Source organism: Toxorhynchites rutilus, chromosome 1 (assembly GCF_029784135.1).
Source record: "Toxorhynchites rutilus septentrionalis strain SRP chromosome 1, ASM2978413v1, whole genome shotgun sequence".
NCBI classification, from domain to species: domain Eukaryota; kingdom Metazoa; phylum Arthropoda; class Insecta; order Diptera; family Culicidae; genus Toxorhynchites; species Toxorhynchites rutilus.
This window is the reverse complement of record NC_073744.1, coordinates 158,760,561-158,785,618: the sequence shown is the minus strand read 5'-3', so window position 1 is coordinate 158,785,618 and position 25,058 is coordinate 158,760,561. Positions and strand designations below refer to the sequence as shown.

At 40.6% G+C, this 25,058-nt stretch overlaps 1 protein-coding gene across 1 annotated transcript in view; it reads right to left on the bottom strand.

Moving 5' to 3' along the window:
• Positions 1-255: 255 nt before the first annotated feature.
• Positions 256-25,058, bottom strand: part of LOC129762714 (frizzled-3) — a 39,713-nt gene continuing 14,910 nt past the window's right edge. Inside the window, exons 2-3 of the mRNA XM_055761221.1 lie at positions 8,677-8,916; positions 256-2,136 (exon numbers count right to left, since the gene is read on the bottom strand). Coding sequence (XP_055617196.1) covers positions 712-2,136; positions 8,677-8,916 — 1,665 coding nt within the window. The 3' untranslated portion in view covers positions 256-711. The remainder of the gene's footprint in view (positions 2,137-8,676; positions 8,917-25,058) is intronic.

The following is a 25,058-nucleotide window of genomic DNA, read 5'->3' as shown; positions in this document are numbered from 1 at the left end:
ATGTTCCTGTAAGTTAGTTAATGTTTTTATTATGCGAAAATAATGTGAATTTTTATAACATCTCATATTTCATTCGAATGCTTCTCACAGCAAATCTTCAAACCGAAAATGACGTCAGTTAAAAAGCAGTCCAGTTAAACCAGTTTCAGTTATCGAATGATTATTGTACACAAAACGACACAATAATAATGATTGTGATATTTATTAACTCCAATCTGTTTCCTGATTATTTTTAACATTATCTTTATTATTGTTATTATTTCATGAAACTTTCCATAATAAATATACAAAATTAGGAAGCACATTCGGCTTCATTTGTTCACAAATCAGTCATACTTGTTTGCTTTATCGTATCTTTAACAAGCTATCGTAAACCGAATTACTAAAGTCGTTATTATATTTTCGTATAAAAAATAAATCTTCGCGTAAAAAACGCTAATACGTATCTACACATCTTTACATGCCTAACCTATTAATTTAGTCATTTACACAGTAAATAAATACACATTCGATGCTGCTCACTATTTACACTAAAGTTTGAACACGAGTATACAACCATTCATTACTTCAAAACAAATTTACATCTTATATCACAGAAAAAAAGTGTTTGCTATTCCACTGGTGCGCGTGTGTGGGTGTGTGTTTGTCTACTTCTGCTACGAACTGAACAACACTCATTAAAGCTTTTGGCATTTTAAGCACTGACGCGCCTCAAATCCTCGTTATAATCGAGGAAGATGCCCTCGAACCGGAAGACGCCCGAAGGCTCCTATGTATCCGCACCGGAATGTACCCGGACGCGGCGGATGAATGCCGGTGGCTGTATGCCTGGTTGTAGGAGTACTTCTTGGCGCTGGCACTGGAGCTGTTGTGGTTATGGTGGTGGTGATGGCCCGCGCTAGACGGGGTGGACCCCAGCCGGTAGGGACTACCGCCAACCGGTGGGCAGTCTACCTTGAGCAGGGGAACGGATTTGAGTGAACCATTGGCGGAGGTTGAACCCACCAGCGAGGATTTTTTGTTCAAATCACTGGTGTGTTTGGACCATAGCCAGATTCCGGTGGTTGCGCCTCCGACCAATGTGAGGATTAGTTTGAGGAGCGTCGGGAGCAGAGAGAACTTGCTGGGCGCTTGACACACGGTATTCGGCTGGCAGGGTTCGATTGGGTTTTCGATCCGTTCGAAAAAGGTACAAATGACGGCCGATAGGGCCGGGATTAGGTAGATGATAGCGAACAATAGGACCCGGCTGAACACCTTCGAGAGCGTTTCGCTCTGGTTCCAGGTGGACTTGAGTCGTTTCAGTGCTACCAGTGCGAGGAAGACGAGGATTGCCCCTGCCAGGAGTAAGATGAGGGCGGGAATTTCGGTGAATCCCTTGGCGGTGCAAAAGTTGGTTAGCTCATACTTTTGTATGTTTCCTCGAAGCAGCGCACTTATTGGTGAAGCAAACGGAACGACCCAAGCCATCACGTGAAATAGGCCGGATTTCTTCTCCAAGGCTTCGCAGGACCATTGTTTGGCGGTGCTAAGGTACCAACAGATGCCAAAAATAAGCCACCACGTGGTGGCACTTATTAGCAGGTAGTTTTTGATGATGTAATACGCCAGACACTGGGAGGTGATTGTGCATTCCATGCGAAATTCCAACAAGTCAATCAGCTCCTTACGAGGGTTGTGCAGAATGGTTCGCTCGAGGTAGCACAGGCCCATCAGATTGTAGCAGAGCGTCATGAAGAGAATCGGCCGGTCCGGGTACTCGAACTTGGTTGTTTTGGTCCAGAAGGTTACCAGAGACATGAGCGTGAAGATGAAACAGCCAGCCGAGAGTATCAGCGTCCAGAACTCGACGATTTCCTTCTGGCGCCCAGTGTACATGGCGTCGACGGTAGCACCGCACTTGGGAACGCACTGATCGTACTCGAGGGTGTAATTCGAGGGGCAGGTGATCGGTGGCGGCGGGATCGAGTGCTGCGTGTGGCGCGTCGATGGTCTCGTTGCACCCGGCTCGATGATGGGATTCTGATGCAGATTCTGGTGCAACAGCGGCAAGTTGAAAATGGACCAGGGTTTAACGGGGGCGGCCACCGAGCTGGTGAAATTTTTCTCGACACTACCCGATGCTTCCGGGGGAACCTGGATGAGAGAGACAGGAGAGAAGAAAAAATTATGGTCATTAAATTGTACTCATTGTATGTTTGTGTGATTATTTCCCCGACTACAAAGTGTGTATCGGATTCATGCATCTTTCACGCTAATTGTAGTTTCATGTCTGATGATTAGTGGTGCTGAACCGAGTGTCCATCTGCTGCTGCTGCACACTCATATGTTCAAGCGCACGCGTGAAAGTCGACCAAATGCTCTTAACATCCGCGCCGCGCGAGCAGGAAGAAACGAAGCGTCTTAAAAACGCGCTCCGCCGTTGATAAAATAATTTATACTACGGTTTATCGTGCATTGGCGCTTTGTGAGTCCGAGTGCCGCCTTTCTCTCTCGGCGGACGCGGACGGAACGGCGTGGCCACAGCCGTGGAACACCGCAAAAATAAAACCGAACCACGGCGGTAGCAGTGGACGCACAGGAAATTGGAACCGGAGTGGGCAGGGAAAATCCAAAATTAATTACTGCACCCAAAATCATAATTATTTTGTGCTGATAAAAGAAAGCTAATTTCGGCGATCGCACAGAGTCTGTGGAAGGTTTGTGATCGTGAAGGATGCTGTCGGTCACAATGATGCCGGCTGGGAAGTGAAATGTGTCATTAAGTGGCGATGGAATTATGTCCGGTGGGAATTTGGACATTTAAAATGCTGCAATTGGGTCCTTTCTTCCAAGCAATTATTTTGGACTGAAGTAATACGAAGGTAATTCGTGGAGAATCTCTTACTTTATGCATTCTATTTTTAACATACATTCTGCCAAAAAAGCACTGGAAATTGATGTTTATTTCACAGTTGATAGAAATATTAAACCAGGAATTTAGCTCGAGTTTTATAGAACAAACTTAATTTAATGTGCCGAATTGCTGAAAATGTTACAGGCGGCCTGCGGAACATCGGCTTTATCAAAAAACATATATCCAAAGGATCAATCTAAAGTATAAACTATTAAGATTACTATTCAAAAGGCATTTTCATTTATTCTTCGAATGCTCAAATTAAGTTTTTCTACATCTTCTTCATCTATTACTGAAGGCATCTTCAGGAGAAATCCATTTTTCGATATACTTATGAGAAACCGCTATTAAACACAATGTCAAGATTCAAGAGTTCAAGATTCTTTCATTGCTTGCAGAATACTTTTATAGCCGTGAATTAGGGTAATACAAGAAAGTCTGTTTTCATTTCATTTCATTGAAAGGAAGTAATGGTAATAAATATGATTGTGAAAGGTGAAAAAATAATAACAGTGTACAATGGATTTATTCTTCGTGAAAGGCCGTTCTACAATTAACATCGATGAAGCGGAGAAGTTGATGACACCATTTAAGTTTGAAAGAGACCGCCACAAAAAAACGGGTCTCGCAAATTGTTTGATATCATTTTATACGATTGTTTACGCAATGTCGCTCTACTAGTTGAACACTAGTTCTATTTTATAACGAGTCAATTGACGAATCTACGCGAAGCTGAATCAGCTCATGCGACACCTACATTAGAGTTCAGAACTACAAAAGTGATGTTTGTATTTCTACGCGCTCGAAAGCGAAATTCGCTCATGATTATTTTTATTGATTTCCATTTAAGTTCATTTCAACCATTAAATGTCGCCAGTATATGGTGAGAAAATTAGATTTTTGTGTATTTACAATGGATTCAACACGCGATTGTACCAAAGTCATAGGTTATCTTCGAAATTGTTCGTATGTTCGATAATACAGGGTCTTTCAGATTAAACGCTCACACAACAAATTTTAATAACTTCTACAAAAGTGAACCGATTTTTTTTTGATAAAACGAAAAAAACGCTTATTTTTAGACATTTTCGATGTGACCACCCCTTTTTCCGATAACGGGTTTTGAACGGTGAACAAAATTCTTCATGCACTACTCTATCATTACTACTTCGATGCTGTTGAAAATCCGAGTTATTTCTTCTTTAAGTTCCTCCAAAAAGGGTGTGTCACATCAAATTGCATCACGGAAAAACGCTGTAGAAATTTAATTTTTAGGAATTATATCTTCAGCTTTCACTTATAATCAGATAAGAGTGTATAGATCACGTTGGCCATGCTTCACTGTCAATTTTTCGTAAATTTGGAAAAATGTCGTCGAACGAAAAAGAGCGTCGTGAATTAATCCTGTGCACTCATTTCGTGAATCCGGAGTTGTCACATCGGGATATCGGTAAGATGCTGAGAATCGGTCCTTCACGTACCTCCAGTGGAATTAATTGACGACGAGAAATGTTGAAATTCTTACTATAAAGGATAATGTTTCATTAAGGCTCCTGTTGCTCGAGTAATACGATTTCACTAAAAATACACGTTCTTGTAAATTGTACATCTTGACACTAAAAACCATTTGATCAGGCTGAACGAGTAGCCGAATATTATCACCCCGAAGAATTACCAGTGTTACCATCGACGGAGCGAAAAAACATCATCTTGGTGAAATCGATATCACATTAAGTTGGTTGATGTCCCAGATTATGCAGAGAACTCCGTTCGGCCGATACGAGAAGGATCTACAGTATTTGAAGTGCAACATATTCCACCCAACGTTTGCCTAGTACAAAAAATGTAAATTACAACATTTACACCATGCCACTCTTCATATGTTCTGAATCAAACAATGTAGAATGATGATTTTCTAATCTTTCCAGCTTAGAAAGAATACTTAAAACCGGAAAATTTGAAGAAAAATTCTGATTTTTGCAAAAAAATTCAAACGAATTTCAGACCAAAATCATCATTTTATTCGCTGCGCCATCTGGTTGTGAATCTAACGTAGATTCGTCAATTACGAACAAATATAGCTGGTGATTAGACATGGGTTAACGAGTTCGACATACAAATCAAATAACAGTTAACAAGACTTTTAACTGAGCCAAAAACCGGAGGAATAACTTAGGAGATTGACAAAAACTCAAGGTAATGTTTACTGTTTTCTTTGATAATTGCGATTATGTGCGCTCGGTACTATTTTCAGACGGTCACATGGTATTTATAAAAAGAAAACTTGTGATTTTGCGTCAATATAAGGCACCATCCCACAAGAGCATTCGAACGAATTTCTGGCCAAAAATTCAACCAATATCAACGAACAATTGCCGTGCTTACCTAATAAACGTTCTAATGATTTTTTTTTCCTGTCTCCAGACTCTAAAAAAACATGTACGGAGTGTCTGATATCGCGCTTTTGAGTACTCGGTATTATTGTCAGGAGGTTAGTTAGTATTCCTGAGAACAATCTTGAAGAAGAGACTTCGGTTCTGGATAAGGCCCCACCTCACAATCAACTTCTGCCCAAACAATCCACAATAATCATCAAATTATTAACCGTATTAACCTGATATAAATCCTCATGACTTCTCAATTATTAAGACATTCTCTTTCACCGAAGCCCTAAATACCGCTTTGAGTAGAGCTGGTTTGATGTGTTCTGGGAACTTTTAATGAATTGTTGGGATGCTACCATATACCAGGTGTACTTTTTGTGTGTCGCACTTTACCACTGATTGAAGTCGACCAAACGCTGCGTACAAGTATGCATTTATTGCAATAAAAATCATTAAATTTGCTCGATATTTACAATGAAACGCTATACATTTTAACCATCTCTCTAGCAAATTGTGTATTCTACGCCAGAAGAACTGTTCCTCTCAATAAACAAACCATTCTTCAAATCTCCATTTCCGTAAGAATTGAAGCGCTGCTCAGCAAGTACGTGTCCCATCTATTGTAAATTGGTGGTAGTCGGAAGGAGCCAAGTGTGGTGAGTAAGCCGCATGTGAAAGAACTTCTCATAGCAGATCAAACCCTTCTGATCACATCAAACGCAGAGCATTGTCGTCCGTCCAGATTCAATTGGCCGTACTTAGGATTCACGAAATAAATCCACTTTTCATAATTTTTTTCCAAATCTGGCTAGCACCATTTCACATGTGATTTTTCGGTTTTCCTGCTGTCTTTCGTTCAGCTCATGGAGAATGCATTTTCCGAATTTCTGGATCTAGACTTCCAAACGTATAATGATAGCTTCTGGAGTCACCTTTAATTGATCCACGATCCGCTGTTGAGTTTCAGTATTATTCCCGTCCAAATGAAATTGCAGGCACTCTCCTCAAACTTCTTCGGATGTTTTCTTGCTCTTCTTTTTTTCTCTTCAAAATCAGCATTGTAATTTTGTTTTGGGCGATTCAGAACCTTGCGATTTTCCAATAACATCTTCACCGTAAGTTTCGACGAGCATTCAATGTCATTTTGCGACATTTTTTTAAATGATAGTAGAAAATCAATGCTAACCGCAAATCGTACTTCCAGATACAAAAGACGACATGCTCGACGCTCTTCAAACTAGGAGGATGATATGAATGACGATAAGGTCCTTAGGAAAATCTCAAGTAGAACTGTCAGCGGGGAACTCAATTTAGGGAAATACAAAAGGGAACACGGCATGTTGGCTCCTGTCCGTTCAATAGGGGTTCAATTTGGACGTCAACCACGTGCTTCAAACCTAGGCTGTAGACATGTCAAGATGTGAAAATAAGACAATGTTGCTAATCATGCATTATGATGAGGATTCATAATGAAAACTTGAACGAGATCAATATGTTCCAGACGAACTACGGTTTCTAAACATGATGCGAAAATATATGTTCTAAAAGTCTTTCGAAGACAGTTTGTATATAGAATTTGAAATATAAAAGTTAGATGAAAATGAGCGCTCTATCATATGTAACAACTTTGTCGAAGAGAGTTTTTGTCTAGAGAATAACTGTCGAGATATTAATGCCAATTTCCACTTAAATGCATCTCCTGGACGAAAAACCATCACCTGCTGAAGAAGTAACTGTTTGGAGCGCTGTATGGATCGGTGGAATCAATGTTCTGTTTTTCCTTTCAATTCTGAATACGCATTATAATATTTTCTGGGATTTGTACTAAAACTGAATGCCATTCATTCCTGGTAATTCGTTCTGAAAAGTTAGTTTGTGAAGTGAAGTGGATTGTGAAGAATTGGTTGATTCATTAGGATCATTAGGGCATTAGGATCTGTTCGCGCACTGATCGCACGGACGTGTTTGACACATTAGATGTGTCATACAGGAGAATTTTTTTTTTTGTAATTCGGAAAAATAGGGAGTATCCTCTTTTGGAAATGTTTGCTGAGAGTGCGCTGGTGCGATGATATTTTAGAAACGTAATCTTAGTGAATTAAAAAAATTTTATGTAGATGATTCTTAGAGAAGACCTTGGCAATAATACAAGAAACAACGAGTACATGAGAGCAAGCTAGGGTCTAAAGAAGCAAACATCTGTAATGTAAAATTTTATTTTCAGGTGGAAACGTCTATCTTCACTTTCTTAGATCGCGCAAAGCAACCCAAACGTAGCAGAAGAATATATAATCGAAGGTTACGATCCGGACCTTGGGATCGATTATGGTTCACTGCGATTAGACGAAATGGTTCACTGCGGTGCACAGTGCAGTTTGGTTAATCTGTATGTAAGAACGATTTCGGTTGCACCAAGCCAGCAAACATCTCAACAGAACGCTGATACAGAATCTGGTTGCCAAAAACTTTGCAAGGACCATTTTCTGATCAAGTATCTCGGATATAGCATGTAAATGGACTTTGGGCAAATCCCAGTTTAAAAATATTACCTTGCTAAACGTAAGGAGAAGTGTCTTCCGAAGCTTATTTTGCCGTTCATTTGATCATCAAGTTCATCGGAAAAGCCAAAGAATATTTTCTCTTAATTTTTTCCTTGAAGCTTAATGAAAACCCTACAAAAATATATTTTAACCGATTTTGTACTTTATTTCCCCACGGAGAAATTGTAAAATTTTGTGCGATCATATTCTAAATGGAACAGACTTTATACCAAAATTCTTGGTGATATCACGAGAAACAAACTTGCTCGAAAACGTCTTTACAGCGTATTGAAACTCATGGTTTGGGATGGTGTAACTCGAAAAGGTAAACCTTTTCATAGAAGCTAGCGTAAACATCATACAGGATATCACATCGAGCAGGTTTGAAGAAACATTTTCTTCTCCATGCTTCCAACTTGTACAGACATAAGCCATGTTGCAGAAAATTTTCCCGATTTTATCACTGGTGGAGAATGGTCCACTTGATTCCTTCATGGTGGTTATATGTTTAAACTAAGAAAATGGCGAAGGGACTTGATAAACATTTGGGAGCAAATCTCTCATCGATGGTGCATGTCAGTTGTGACGGATTCACGGACAAACGTTTTGCGTCAAGTTATCAAAGCAGAAGGTGTCTGGATCGATGGTTGCATTTGGTTGTTTTGTTTTTATGTAATGACATTTCACTTTAGCGGTACCTGGAACACACTGTAGAGTAAGATACGAAAACGAGCTTAAATGCCTTGAAGCATGTGAAATCCTCGAAAAGAGAGAATCTCGCATCATATCATCACTGAACATGAAACTACAACGCTCGGTCACACTTTGGGACTATACCAATGGATCAATTTCTCACCTGCATACACAGCCCGTGATTCTCCGGCTGGGGCAGCGTCCTGCAGTCCAGGTACGCGGGCCACAGTTTGCTGAAGATGGCGTCGCTGAAGCAATCCTTGCGGACCTGCTCGCACAGCGACCGGCACGGTTGCACCGGCCGGGGAGCGTTGGCCGAACAGAGCGGAAACAGCGACGAACAGAAGAGAAACAGTGCCTGCTTCGAGCATCCCGAGTCGATCACCGGTCGGAGTGATGTGATCTGCAAAAGGGAAAAAAAAACAAGAAAAAAAAGCTGTTCAGTAAATTGTAATCCCCACTGTGTGTGAATATGTGTGCGTGTGTGTGCGACCGCAGGCGACAGCAGCTGTTCGAATGCGGAGCATCCGAAAATCTGTCCGAGATTCGATTCCAAATCGGCTATTAGCGGCGCGATCGGGTATAAATCATTCCTTCCCCCTTTTTTCCCGTGTCTTGCATGCTTGTGCGCTTCGTGATTGGTTTTTTCCTCCTCCTTTCAAGCTTCTCGAGTGTCAGAGAAGCCATAAATGAAATGGCTCAGTGAGCGCTCCCGGAAGGCATCAAGGTGTAATGGGAGCGGAGAGCTGCCGGTTTTTTGAGCATATGTAGAAGAAGGAGTAGCTGAAGCGGAAAAGATCTGAGCAAAGATGAAAGGTGCCGCCGTCCGGGCCACTAGCCGATGGGGCTATAATACTTTTAACTCTTTTTTTTCGCTGTTCCCTCCGCTTACAACTGTCTCGAGTAGTGCGGGGGGAAACCCCCCTCCAGTTTCGTATAATAATAATAATAACAATAACATTATTATAATGTATCGCCCAGCGTTTCGCTGCGCGAATCAAGCGATGTGGTCATCCGGCCCAGTAATATACATCTGGGCCGCTGTTGACCGCGGAGAACCTCGATGCTTATCTCTATGTGGTTTGCCCGTTTTTCTATGGTGTTCAAGATTTGACGTGTCCCTCGTCGACCAAATGCTGTCAAATTACGGTTCGCTGGACACGGTTGCAGTTGTGCCAACGTCGGGCAGTAAATATTGTCACATTCACAGGCCTACTGGGACCGCGGGAAACGCGCAAGGCCATTTAATTGATCATGTACGACGCGCTTTCGACCGTCGTTGTGCACAGTGCGCATTGCAGGCAGGTGCCATTCGTGATTCCGATCCACTTGGTCCCCCCTGGTTCAATTGACAACAGTTAATAACACATTTCCTCGATCGCGACCGACTGTGACCGAGAAGCAATTATTCCACCCGGAGACCCGGAGAACCTCAAGAGAAGCTCAACAATTTCGCTAGAATCGGAAATACCTTTCTGTTGTCGAGAGTCCGCGCGATGCCGATTGGTAATTATTTTTCGGTAAATTTTCTCATGATTGTTCAACCAAAAAAAAAGGGAAGGGAATTCCGGGAATGCCACCTCTCGGGAGAATGAACGAAGCGAAAAAAAAAAATTTACGAAGCACTCTGACTCCAAAAGATGATGCGAAACGAAATAGCCCAACCGTCCGTCAAATTCTCGACCATCATTAGCTCGGCAATTTGTGGCACGCCCAACACATCCCAAACTTTGTTTGCGGAGCCGATCTTTCCACCCCTTGTGCTTGAGCTTGATGAGTTTCACCGAGTCGTGACCAGAGATGCCGGATTTCTAAGAATTTATATTTTAGGATTTATCAGATAGGAATATAAGTTTTTAATAACAGAAAATGTCCTGGTATACAGCCCATATTTGTATAGGTGACGTAAGTGACAAAATCAATCTTTTTGTCATGCATTCTACACAACGTGATACGTATGCTCAACATTCGAACAAAATTTTGTTGCTCGAAAACATTTGAGCAATTTTGGGGAAAAAAACCTTTTCGAATAATCGCAGTTTGAACGCATAACTGACGTTGTTCCATACAGCATTCATACAACGTTCGAAAATTAACAATTACCAGTATTTTGAGCTATAAGCTACATACACATTTGAATTAAATTTTCTGTAGAGTACAAACATACTTTTCATGATAATGTCCTACTACTTGGCGTTTTCTAATAGATGAATATAAGAAACCATTGAAACGCTTCTCATAAAGTTAGTTTTCTCTATTCACAACACCGCGATAAACGTAGAGAAGAAATCTTGTTTTTTATGTTATAATTACCTAAATTTCTGCATTTGCAACTTCAAGGTGATAATGAAAATAATCGGATTAGTAATTAAATCAAAATACTAATTGAATTGATTAGTTTTTCGCCTTCCGTGTCGGAACTGTCATAGACACGAAACAAACCGAGAGCACCTCTTCCAGGCATTTCATGAAACTTCATTCAAACTCACTTGTTTTTATACGACCACCACTGAAACTACCGTTTTGTCTCAAATTCCGAACACTTCATTTTTAAATGTAAATTTACTGAACTTTAATGTCATAAATAATTGAATAATAAAAACCCTGACATTCTATGTGGTATAGGCTTCATTTTTACATTATATACAGGCATCGATACTGCCTATAACTTATAATAGTACTAAGCATTTGCAAGAAAGCGACTGTTAAAACCAGCGATAAAATGCTTGCGTTAGCAAATTCGGAATTTGAATCGCCATATAAGCCTTAACAAAAATATATATTTAAAAAAAAAAAAAGGTTGTTCATGTTTGTTTGACTTTACAAGGCTACCAAGTTGGCTTATAAATAGTATCACATAATATAAAGCTACATTCAGAATTTCTTTACAGAACAAATATGTTGCCATTATCTGACAACTGAGATCGTTCCTATGAATTTCCTGTTATTTACAGTAAACGAAACTAGGTGTTTTGTTTGCTTGATTAAGAAGACTTCATTTTCCTTTCCTTGCAAATAACCGTGCGATGTTTCGCCTGTTTCATCTATATCTGCGGTAGATCGTATATTCGCGTGACTATAGTCGTATAAGGTGCATATATAAATTATTTATGCATTCGAACTAATTGTGAGCATGTGTCATGTTTGTATATAGCCTCCACTTTTGTATGTATATGCCAGTTAGGTGCATGAAATACCACCAAAAATTTGGGATATATGCTGCTGTATATATGTTGGTTGTATGATTTAATGTTTGCTGGGTATGCTCGATGAGTATTTTTATATGAAAAGAGACAAATAAAGGAATATTGATGAGTTGGAACACTGAGTTCGATTTTTTTTCTCCAAGTTTTGCAAGCAACTTTTTTTCGCTTGAGTGATGATCTTATAGTTTTGTTCGACACTGCATATTATGAACCGTTGAAACCAGGTGAAACCATCACTGGTGCTTGCTATCAAACACAACTTATGCGATAACGAAGGAAAAATGGCTGCAACATGAGCAAAGGTACGATAAGGTGATTTTTCTGCATGACAACGCACGGCAACATGTTAGTTTGTCGGAATGTTCATTTCGTTCGGTTTGGATCTTGTGCGAAACATATACAACTTTTTAAAGCTTCCTACTGATTTGTTGTGCGATCATTAATTTTAGGTATTTTATTCAATCAAAGGTATCTGTAGAAGAGAAGAATTGCGTAAGAATGAAGAGATCGAAGAGAATTGCGTAAGTAAACTGAAAATATGAGGCTTGAAATTGAAATATATCGCTTCCTCCATAAAAAAAATAGTTTCTGAATTACCTATGATCCCGCAAAGATTGTAGAAAATCCCGAGATTTGCCTACGGTTATCCGTAAAAATCGAACCACTTCGTAGATCTGGCATCTCTGGTCGATAATAGTGAATTCAGTTTTTGATACGGCCGCCTGACCGCAATACCGATCGCAGCGTTTTTCCAATTTCTTGCCACAGCATAGACCGATTTGTTCCACCGCAATCGTGACAGCGATACGGTTTAGCAATACGCGCACAGAGTGACACTAATTCATTAACGGGACGGATTTAATTGCTCCGCCGATATCGACGCGCAGTTGAAAGCTCTCGTGGCCAAATGCTCTCAAACGGGGTTATTTGGCCGAGATTGACAGCAGCGAAACTCGGGTGGAAAACATTCCACCGACGAAACCGACCGCGGCCGCGTATCGATGTCGGACGATTATTATTGCGCTTCTCCATCTATCTTCTCTACAGATCTTCGTTCGCATCTCCATTACCCCGAGATGTGATCGACGGTCGTCGTTCGAATCACGGGGCTCCGCGATGATGATGGTGATGATAGCCGATGATATCCATTAATTTGCTATTATATTTTTATAGCTCCTTCGTCGGTTTCTCTCTCCCTATCACTCTGGTCCCCGGGCGACGGATTTCTGTTTTCTGCCAAACTTCTTCGGATCTTCGACCGTTTTACTGTTGTTCCCACCGGAGAAGGCATCGCGAGGGTATCGCGACAATGTTTCAACCCATCGCTGCGCGCAGCTCTTACACTGATATGTGAATTCATAACGCCCTCCTCCGCCCCGAAAAAAATAAAGTTTTTGGTTCACGTTTCTGGGAAGTACAGAAAAGAAGGACCCCGAGAAGAAAACCACACACAGAAATGTTCCGGCGAAACCTCGGCGGAGGCACAGATGAGAGGAGCACGGAAAAAGTGCTACAAACGTGTCGTTCAGTTCGGAGCCTATTCCATCTTCCACGCTGCTGCCGCCGCCGAGCGGATGGTATGGCCTCTGCCAGGCAGGCAGGCAGGCACACTGAAGAGTATAATAATAATCAAAAGGAATTAGTCGTAATTATGCACGAACGGGCTTGATTACATACATAATACTCGCAAGCGGAAAGAGAGGGCAGGCGGGCAGGGCGGTAGCAGCACTTTTCGGACCGCTACGGTCTATCCGCGTCCGGAGGTGTCTGTAGTGAGCAAACCTTTCCAAAACGTCCAGATCACGATATGCGTTTCGGGGAGGGCAAAAAAATGCCCCAAAGAAACCATCAGCCATCATCAGTGTGTGATGGTAGTGGGTCAGAGACGAGGTATGGGAAACTCACTTGTCCGGATCTCGGTCTCCGAGGGAGGTGCGAGGAACCGGTGAGAGATCCCTTCAGGGGCAACGGCAGCGTGACGTGTGAGATAAAGGTGTTTTGCTGCGAACACATGGAGCACGTTCGACTTTCGGCAGCGACCCGCAAGTGAAACATCTCATACGTGTCAGAAATAATTGGTCGTTTACATTACCCGATCGGCGGCGGACACGGAAGAACCGGGTCCGATGCAGCTTGGTTTTTGGGGCGAATCTTGGTTGCACTCTTGCTTATCATTGCTCTGTGGAAGCTCAAGTTTGGCGAGTGGTTCTCTGACTGGCGAGCATTGTTGTTCCAGATTTCGAGAATAGTAATGAGGATCACTATTCATATCTAAGAATACTCAAGTAAGAGTTCGACATCAAGTTCTTATGGTGTATATTCCCAAAGTAGGTTTTTTAAATTGTTCTTTTCATGTAAAATGTCAGTTTTTGAAAACAACTCTACAAATATTATATAGAAACCAAAAAAACTATAAAGTAGCCAACCAAACAGCTAGGGTGGGTCTAGGTTTTAATTTATCTCGAACAAAGGCCCTGGTGGCTGCATGAGTTGATGCTTCTCAAAAAGCAATTTGGCAGCCTTGGAAAACATGGAGATTTTGTCAACCCCCAGAAAAGCGTCGAACATATGTAGTTCAAATTAGGGAATATCCAAAGGAAAACATATATTATAATTAGTTCAATTAGGTTCAATTAATTAATTCGATATCAATTTTGAAACATTGAATGGCGGCGATCCATGAATGACCATGCAAGTATTTCTGACGAAGATCGCCCAGGCCTTGCCGTGCACAAATTACGTAACGCTAAAAATACGAATTTGGACTCTCTCACCCTCTCACGTAACGTAAGTTGTATAACTAAAGGCTCGTCCACATTATGCCGAATGTTGCCGATCGGCCTGTACCAGGCGGCATATTCGGTTCGTTATGTAATGTGGACGCCACATCGGGTGCACGAAGCCAAAGCCCCATCAGATGTACGAAGCCGTCACGAACACACGAAGCACAATGTCGTCAACGCTAATGTACTTCGTTTTGTTTTGGTTCGACTTTCTCGAACCGGACCCACTTGTTTTGGGTTGGGTTCGGTTTGATTCGAGTCGGCTTTCGGCACGTCGGCAAGCCCGGGCGGTACGTCCACATTTAGTCGGCTTTACCGGGCGGCCAAGGCCGATTGGCGTAATGTGGACGCGTCTTAACAAACAGCAAAAAATCACCACACTTGTAATCAGAGATGCCAACCTTCCTAATTTGTCAGGATTTCACAGACTTTCAGCACGTTCCCTGATATCCTGACAAACACTCTTTTTTGCCTGATTTTTCTGAAATGATCCGAATTTTCCCTGATTTTTGTACTTTTTAACTTATCAATAGAAACTATTCGTAATGAGAATATTGGTTTCCATGCCAAAGTTTTCTTAGTTGGAAATGAGAACTGTCAGAACTGGCTCTCCGGTCGGTACTTTCTTACAGCTTGCATTGAGTTAAATTCTCATGATACAAAGGTGTATATTACTTGTTTTTCTATCTCCACACTCAAATGCTCGTGGCTTTCCAAAACAGTGCTAGAAAATTTCATGTAACCAGGTTGTCAGACGAATCTATGAAATTATAACGAGATTAAGCTTGAGGAACAACATTGCTTTATTAAGGGTAATGTGTGTGTTAGGGAGCCCATGAATGTATATGAAAAAATCGCCTAAAATTTCGAAAAGTTACCCCATAAAAATGTTCAACACCTGTGGCGCAAAGCGGTCAAAGTTTTTTGAATATCGGAAAATCATCCAAGGGTGAAATCGAAGGAAAATGAGGTTTTTATAAAACAAAAATTGATGCCAAATGCCTTAAATTTGCATAAAACTTCGAGATCTACTGTCATCTCGACACAATTTTTTTTGGTCAAAAATCGACACTCTGGGTCTCTTTCTTTTCTGAATACGAGGAAAAACCTATGGTTAAGGGTGCCAATAAAGATGATCATTTCGATTTTTCACATTAAACTTCGTGCGAAATGTTGATTTACACGATAAAATACCCAATGCAAAATATTAGCTTAATCGAACTTCATTTAATAGTGTCGCAGGCGTTCAAATTTGAGTTTTTTGAAAAACAATGACAATAGATCTCTACGTTTTATGTAATTTCAAGACAAGCAGCAAACTTTTTGATAAAACCTCAATTTCCTTCAGCCTCCTTCGTTAGTTTTTCGATTTTCAAAGAACTAAAACTTTGACCACTTTGCGCCACTCTCCCCGTAGTCCGGTCGAGCTGATATTTTGCATAGGGCGTTTTTTCGAGCTGTTGAACATTTTTTCATGAGGTAATTTATTAAAAATCGAGATGACCATTTCCATTGGCACCCTAGTGTATGTATATGTACCCGCATTGTTCTTAATGTAGAAATACGTTTCAAAGTGTAAAATTACTCAAGAGAACATTTTTGAACTCATAGTCAATATAAAAAATTAATATATCATATATCAGATTCAAAGTAGAATCAACTTTAATGATAGTACTATGTAAAATATATCTATAACCGAATCAAACAATATCAAAATTGAGAAAATGCAACAAGTCTCCCAGTGGTGATATGCTTTCCTCATTTGTTGAATAAATATTCATTCCAAAACATGGATGATGACATGATGAATTCAGAGAAAGTTTATATATTGATTTCTCGCAATAGACTGTAGTGATGCTGTAGGTTTTTGGGACAAAATATGAACGATCAAAAGATCAGGTTGAACACTAGCCTTTTCACTGATGCGAGGGTTTATACCATGCTTATTAATTCTTTTATTTTCCTCAGCATTGGTAGAACGACTTTATTGATTCAATCTTAATAAAACAATGATTAGAAATAGACTTGGAAAGAAAACATTGGAGGGAAAATTAGCCGCTAATAATTCTGTGGAGCTAAATAGGGAAAATATGAGTTCCGTTATGTTTTCACGGCAAATAACATTCAAGTGCGATGTAAAAATCTTTCATAAATAAGAACATTCATTTAATGAAAAAAATTAAGTTGTTGGGAATGTTCGTGCGACCACTGATGATGAGCCAAAACGCTGGTAACAAATACATATCGGTATATGGGAAATGAGTTATCAGATTTATCAGGCATTTCCCCCAGTGGTATTCGTTTGTTGTTACATGCTATACAATAACACAATAATAATGAGACAGTCTAGTGCACGCCACCGGTGGTAAGCGTCGGCGGAACGTGTTAAACCATCGTTCACGAGCATCCAGTTAAGCTTTGTTACGGACATCGTTACAATGTGAAGGTTCCACAAAATTTGACCGAAAAACCTTCAATGGATTGCATCTTCAACTGAGAATCGCTTCATAAACCTAACGATAGTGACATTTTGAAGAAAATCATGACCTGTGACCGGTCTTCGAACCAAGAAGCTCTGTTTCTGGTGGAATTTAGAATGAATTCTGTATTATAGTTTATAATTTATAAGCTACTACCAAGCAACCTACCATCCCACAGGTATGACTCGCAACAGATTTCGACGAGGAAGCAAACTTGTTCTAGGAGAATACAATATTTAGCCTGTGTGAATGATGGCGAAAAATTGTGAAACAAAACTGTGGATATAAAATTGAATTATAATGCTTTGATTGATTATTGTGCTTTTGTTCTCCCAAAAATCGACATTAATTATCGGGATAACCTAATGTGAGCTATCTCGATTCCTCCTGATTTTTAGTTTCATTCCTCCTGATTTTTGAAAATTATAGTTGGCAACCCTGTTTGTAACCAAGATTATTGCCAAAAAACAATCGAGATGTGGCGCCCGTGGCAAATTCGCCTTTCCTCGAACCTTAAAAACTATCTGGCATTGGAAAGTGAACTCAATAGTTTTCTTGGAACATTGAAGCCCTGATAAAGAAAAACTCAACTGTCAGGAATTTGACATAGATATGATGACATACTTAGGTGGGTGACATATGTTATTTAAGACGGTAAACCGTGAAAGGCATATTTATATATTGAATTTCAATTTACTTTTTTTGAGGCACTCCCAAACTTTCTATGAGTCAGCTGCAAACATCCGTTCCTTGTTTATGAAGCATTCACACCCCAAAATATTACCCGTGAAAACCCATCCTTTTCACCCTTCCATAAGAGCATCGCCTATAGTCGGGGAACCTTCAATCTGAAACGTGTGAAATTTCGTACGTCCACGCTAAGGAGGGCGGCGAAAACGGCAGCAAAGCGAGTCGTCCCGCCCTGCAATGCCCGTGTCGTTAAATTAGCCTCATAACTTCACATTGCAATAAATAAAATTTAAAAAAAAACAGATGAGGAAAGCGGTTCTTGCTTGGTGTTGTGTTTCGGCGGCTTTCCTATTGACGTTGTCAATCTCACAGCGTCAATACGAGGGAGACTCAGCAAAGGCCACTGGAACATCGATGCTAATGATTTTATCACCTCATTCCATCGGAGGAGCGAGAAGGCAAGCGATTGAAGCAGAAGTTCCGTGCAGTCTCACCTCGCTACCGTGTATGTGTATGACCGCATCTTCAGTCCCCCGGTTGCCATTAATTAGCGCGCGCTCTCGATATACTGCGCTTCAGACGGACGGACTCATTGAAACTACCTCATTTGATGTGAGCGCAAATCTGCTCACAAAACAATCATCAACGGTCGTCACCGTTTCTGATCTCTGGAATGCTGTGGCCCGATGGAGACAAAAAAGTAAATGGTCAAAAGGTTTTTGTCCCGAGCAGCACCGCGCAATTGTTAGCCGCTCAATGCAATGTTTCTCTGTGCCAATGATGAAGTACGGCGATGTCATCATCATATTTCTTCTTTGATGGTCGCCTCTGTCATCGCGGTACCACCGCCACGTCGCTCTCTCTGGTCGCCATCGAGGTATGCCTCTGAAGTGATCGAATCAGATTTAAGCTTTCCGGCTAGCTCTTTTTGTTTGATCCCCAGTTTGAATGGCTGGTGGTGGTTCTACGGTCAAACTTGTAGTACAACCAACTTAATATGGATGATAAAATTCACCCACTGTTTGCCCCATTGGCGCTATGCGTGTAAAGTGTTGACAACTGAATTTTTTCTCGCGTGATATCATCTCTAACGATGAAGCCTTCTGCAGTGATGCACTGAAGCACTTGCAATGTGCGGCTTCGGAACCGCACTAAGTCCACTTCGCTGTGTGTGGTTTCTCTCGTTCACATCCCATTATCGAATCTCCGTTGCGGTTTGTCATTGCAAAAAACCGCGCGGCTCGAATGTTCACATGCCCGAGCATCCAAGTTCAGCTACGACGAGGCCACGAGGAACTTTGAAGAAGTCGAAATACATTGCATTTACATGGTACTTTATCTCTATTTCAAATGGGAGAAAGTCGACGAAATTCATGAGATTCGATATAGTTCCCTTGGAAACGTCAAGTTTCTTCAAGGTAGACAAAATTACAAGCTGTGGTTACATATGATATGTTGAAAGATTCTGATCAGAACAGCTAAAACGTTGTTCGGTGAAATGCTGATGAATTAGAATTAAGTACGTTTTCAAAAAAAAAATCATTAAACAAATCGGGTAAACCGTCAGGTGAATCAGAAATCTTATCTCAGAAAGTCATATAAGCAGGAATTGATCGCTACGATCGTACAGAAGGAAGCTAAGTTCGAAGATAAACGTATAGAAAACGCTAAACGTTAGCAGAGTCGTGATGTCGTATTGAATAGAATTTACAAACCGGGCACAATCGTATTGTGTTTTGTGTACAAAAAATACTTTATTTTTAAGATTGCTGGAGACTGTTTTTGACGAATCGGCTCACCTGGTAGTAAATTTCAAAGAGTCTTGATTCACACAGTGTGAGAGTTTGGCAGTTCTCGTGACTGAGGTTGAATTTGCGGTCCGGACATGATAGACGCTGTCAGATGATGTGAGTTAGTAGGGGCAGGTCGGGAAAAACGGACATGGTGGGAAAGATGAATACCCCTGTATGATTGATAAATAACATTTTTATTTTAAATTATAATGATATATAAACTTGCAATACAGTGAATCAGTATACCTTTGACACTTACTGTGTACACCTATCTAGCTTTCTGTTAGAATCGTAAATAAAAAACAAAAAAGTAATTTACGAAGAGCAAATCTACAAATCTACGGCACCTCAGAAATCCCGATTTTTCACCACAGCTGGGACCACTTTCGACAGTTTTCAGTCAGTAGTAGGAACAAGAGCTAGTATGATATTTCCTCGACCTAGATTCTATGGAAAGTGCATGACGGAAGTCAGAAAACTGGTTTCAAACTGGCGGAAAAAACGAATTGAAACATTCGTTCAATAAACCAACTCAGATGGCTAACAACTAAAACTTTATTTAAGGTGCTCGTCTTTACTACCCTTCCCCTATATGGATGTCCTCAGATCGAGCAACACTGATGAAATTATGAGAATGTGTTAAAATCAGCAACCGTATGTGTTCCAAGATCACACAGTTTGTTTAGAATACCTATTACCTAGAATAATATATACATTTATTTAATTATACAGCCATAGGTAAAATAAGGTGTCAACCAGAGTTGGCTATCTTGCAGATTTATCTGGGATCTTCCAGACTTATACGGATTACCCAGACATCCAGAGTATCGTTTGACTAGTCCAGTTTTCCGAGTTTACCAAAATAATATAACATTAACACTTCTAGTCGGCATCAACTTTCGTAAATGTTGATGAACTGTTAGTAATTACTCAATGGCACCCATATTTTCTCTTGACTTGGACATCAATTTTCATCATAAAGTGCAGCTCTTCTATGCTCTTCTGATGTTACATCCATGCGCGAAAAACATGGCTGTCATTAAAAGCAATTGCTTAAAGAGTCCTTTGAGAGAACTTTGGAGTACCCTTTCATCCAATGAAAATATACAAAAAAATAACCAAAGGAGGGTTATTTTTTCCTAAAAAGTTCTTTAATTTTTCAACAGTTCTGTCAGATATCATATTTTAATCAGACATTTGGAATCTCAGTCACGATTTTATTAAAGATAGATCAATGATTTTGAATACGCTCTTTTATGAGATCAGTCGTAATTTGAATTGGCAATATTATAATGAAAATTGTGATTTTAGGTAGTTTCCATCATAAATATCAAGTGTAAAAAGTGTAAAAAGGAATGGTATTGCTGATATTTGATTATCTGTCAAACTAATGAATAAAAATAAATACGTCTCGGAAGCTTTAGGTTCGTTCCATTGTTACATATTAATCAGATATGTAAAATTATTGCACAATTCTCACGTCACACATTATCATGCCGGGGATTCGGTTTCGGTTCTGGTCGAGGGATCGGCGTCCAAGGCGTGTTGTTTTAGATGGCGAAATTTTCTCCGGGAACGATGGCGCCATTCAAGAAGAAAAGTAAAATCGCAAAAATCGCAACTCAAAGCGCAAAAAAAAAATTGAAAAAACATTATTCAGTAATCTCTGGATGCTGAAGAATAAAATGTCTGAATTTGTCTGGATATTTACCAGACAAATTCAGACATTTTATTCTTCAGCATCCAGAGATTACTGAAAAAACACTTGACAACCCTGGTATCCACCCATCAGCAGACAGGAAACGCAAAACGGACACAAGAATGGTTATCAAAATCATGGGTGAAGTAGAGGAAAGCTCGAAGGTCTCTATCAGGGAACTACACGCCGCCATTTTATGACCAAATTATTCACAGGAGAATTGCAGAACATGATTTGAAAAGTAAGCTTGCCCGGAATTCGCCTTTCAGCGGCAAAGCTATTGAAGCCAAGAGATTGAAGCCTGAGCGAATCAAAGCCTTTATGTAGCCAATACTTCAAACATTTCAGGTTATTTGAAGCATGTCAGGGAATCGTAAATATTACATCTCGTATTCAGTGTCATATATAATATCAACAAATATCCACGAGTAACGAATATGATTTCATTTCAGTGTACATGTCTTTTTTTCAGCTTGAAACACACTGCCCTCATTATATTCATGACAATAACAATCGAGTTCATTTTGTTCATATCGCTGATGCATGAACAAATTTGCTATAATGAATGAATGCGGCATTGAGAGGGGTTCATAACTTCGCTGATATTTATACCTTGAATATCAAAAGCAACAAATTGATATTCATCACATTCGAAAGGATATTCGTTCTGGCAGTTATTTTGAGTCAAAATTCAATAATAGAAAAATTAGACCATTTAGAGAACAAAAATGCCAGAGTTCGATGAAACGAACTTTGCAAGAAATCGCGCATGATTTTGTTTGCCGAGACGGTAACAACGGCATAAATGAAAACCAACCGCACACGGCTGCCTCAGGTTAAAAGTAAATAACAGTTGATATTCATTTAGCTAACATGAAATTCAATTATGGTATTTTGAATAATCAAGAAGGAAATTACACTGGGAGGAAAAATAAACTTCAAAACATATTGAAGAACAAAAGTTCATTTGATCATATTCACTGGTTGTCTGGATCTGTGTTTTGATTTTCGTTTGGAATATATAGAGAATCTATGCATTTGAGCCTAGCGAAGATGATTTTTTCAATACTGCTTGTATTAGTCGTGAATTTCAGAGAGAGAATTCCGCTTGTTCTAGAATGGAATGTTGATCGCAGGTCAATATCTGAAGATACAATTTGGCTGGAGCGATTCATCATATTATCTACACCGGAGATCGTCGTTGCATGTAGAATTGTGATACTCTTTCTTTTTTTATAGAGTAGAGAACTTTCAAGCTAATTCGCTTCTAGCCTTGAAAAAGACCATTTTAAGAAGATTGTCAATGGAGGGTCAAAGAATTGATCGTTCTATCGTTCGCTTGGTAAGGGGACACGCAGCACGTCTGGCTTCGAAGATCCCTCAGCTGTTATGCTCCACTGTTCTGATATTAGATTAGGTTTAATATGACTCTCATCGATCAATCCTTGGATTGTCACCATAAAAGCAATATATTTCCGTCGATCGCCCGAGTACGAAACAAAACCTCCAATCCCGATCCGGCACGCTGCTTGCGTGCACTGATGGCGCAAAAATTCGTCCCGTATCTACCGACATGATCATATTTTGCACCATGCCCGTGCGCTGCAGGACTCCGGACTCCGGAAGGACCAGACATATTCCTCATAGCTCCGCGCACCATTCGGTTGTTGTTTTGCTTTTATTGCATCTTAGCGTGTATTCTACTATTCTCGTGGATTCTCTGGTGCGCTTGTGCGCTTCCTGCCTGCCGGCATCGACTTAATTTTACGTTTTCGTTCACCCGTCGCGGCGAGCGAGATGGATATTAAGACACATTAAAAGCATTCTTCTTTGTGGCTCGATTTGGTGCCGTTTGCGGGCCAATTCTCGCTCCTCGGCGCTGTAGCAGCGCTTTTGCGCTTTTTCTGCTGCTGCTGTTGTTGTTCAAGGTGCGCTCGGATATGTTATTTTACCGAAAGCATATATTAGTGTATTATAATTCTCGAAAAAAAATAAAGCGGGAGAACAAAAATACGGCAAGAGGAGATGGAAAGAAGATAATAAAACCAGTCGGGTTCGGATCCCGGAGACTGGGCGAGGAGAAGGAAAAAAACAACTCGGTACCGTAATAATGAAACGGGAGAAGCAGAGCGCCCCCTGCCTGGGAATCCTTCGGTTTCCTGCAGTCGGCCTTTTGTTTGAATCGGTACGGGCGCTCCTTTGACAGATGGATGCTGTTGGCCGGCAAGAGGTGAAAAATTTGTTCAATTCACTAATTTGAGAAGATTACAACATCGAATGACTCTAGGGTGGCTGCGCACATCGATTTCGGACACGCAGATTGCAATACTTCCCGCTCGTTCGAGTCAGAGATGCTGCGCGAAAGAATGGCGAACGGTGCGAGATAAAAACACGTCTGGCCTGGGAAGGGGAACAAAAGCAGATTTTATTTTTCAAAAATTATCAACGGTTCAGGCTTATTTAGCCGTCCTTTATTCTGTGTGCTATTCTGTGCTGCCCAGGGCTTCGTGTTGTGAAGAGATGGTGTGGCCCCGGATGATGATGATGGTGGCCCTGGCAGTGTGATGAATAGTTGATTCGACATGCTCAGCGGATTTGTGCTATGAGCGTGAGATGATAGTGTATCAAATCGGAACATTTTTATTCCTCCTCTGAGTTTTAGGAACACTAGCACACTCGATACTCGAAGGAGCTGAGAACGATCATCAGTGATCGCTGAAATCGCACAATCTTTCTGTCGGCATCTCATGTATCCGTCAAAAGTACGCTCGGCGGAAATCAATTAAAAATTAGTCACTAATGAAAATTAATTCGAGTTTTAAATCCTTTTGCTGATAACGATTTAATAGCAATGAGCCGAAGGACGACGGCAACGGCTTCGGAGCTTCTCAGTGTGTGCCGGGAAAAAGACCGGCCGCGAGAGGCAAAGATAATACGCTTGAATTAATTCGATTTCTGTCGTTCTTTCTGCCTCCTTCAAGTGGAAGGCATCACGGGAGGAACCGGCGCGAGATAAGACCCCGAAACTGATGGGATTGAAATAATCAATTCGTGGTTTGTGGTTGGCGTTGTTGTCCGGGTTTTGGCTCTCTTTTTTTTTTGGGGCCCCTGTCTGCGCATTCATGAGGCGAGGGAGCGAAAACGACAACAACGGCTCCGCTTAAGTGGCTCGTTATGTTTAGGATAAGCGAATTTAATTGCTTTAAAAGGTTTTTTTCGTTCTCTCCTCCGCTTCACTGTGCAGTATTTGGATGAATTAACAGAGAACGCTCTGAACAGATACGGGGCTAATTACAAAATTAGTCAGAATGGCTGAATGGAGCGCTTTTTGGGGGCCGATATCTCAGTGTCCTAAAAGCCTTTTGAGATAAGGCTGGGGCACGCAGACGAAGCTGCCTGTCTTTTCTTCCAGCGGGGGTATTGAACCACAATAAGTCATCTTCACTGATGCCCCACGCGCAAGGGGATCATCTGCGGACTGTTATTTGCACTGTTTATCGGTATAAGTGACGATTTATTATAACTGCACATTCAACAATTTGGGTCGAATTTGAACGAAATCATTTTCCTTGATTTACGGAGAGAGACGAGACGAATATAGAATAATATTGATCTAGGAAGAGAGAGACGAATACAACAAAATAAAGACAGCTCAAATCGGACGATTCCTTTCACGGGTTTTGCGTTTACCAACAAATGTGTTCGGCCTTCCATTCTTATTTATATAGATGAAAGGTATAAGAGTGCGTTATTTTGCCTCGAAATCCTTTTCCATTTTCGAACAAAAAACAATTTCGTTAGCGCAAACATCGTATGAACTAACACCGCTCATCATGATGCAATTGAAGAACATATGGGAAGTCAATTTTTCGAATTTCCCGACTCTCCTTCAGA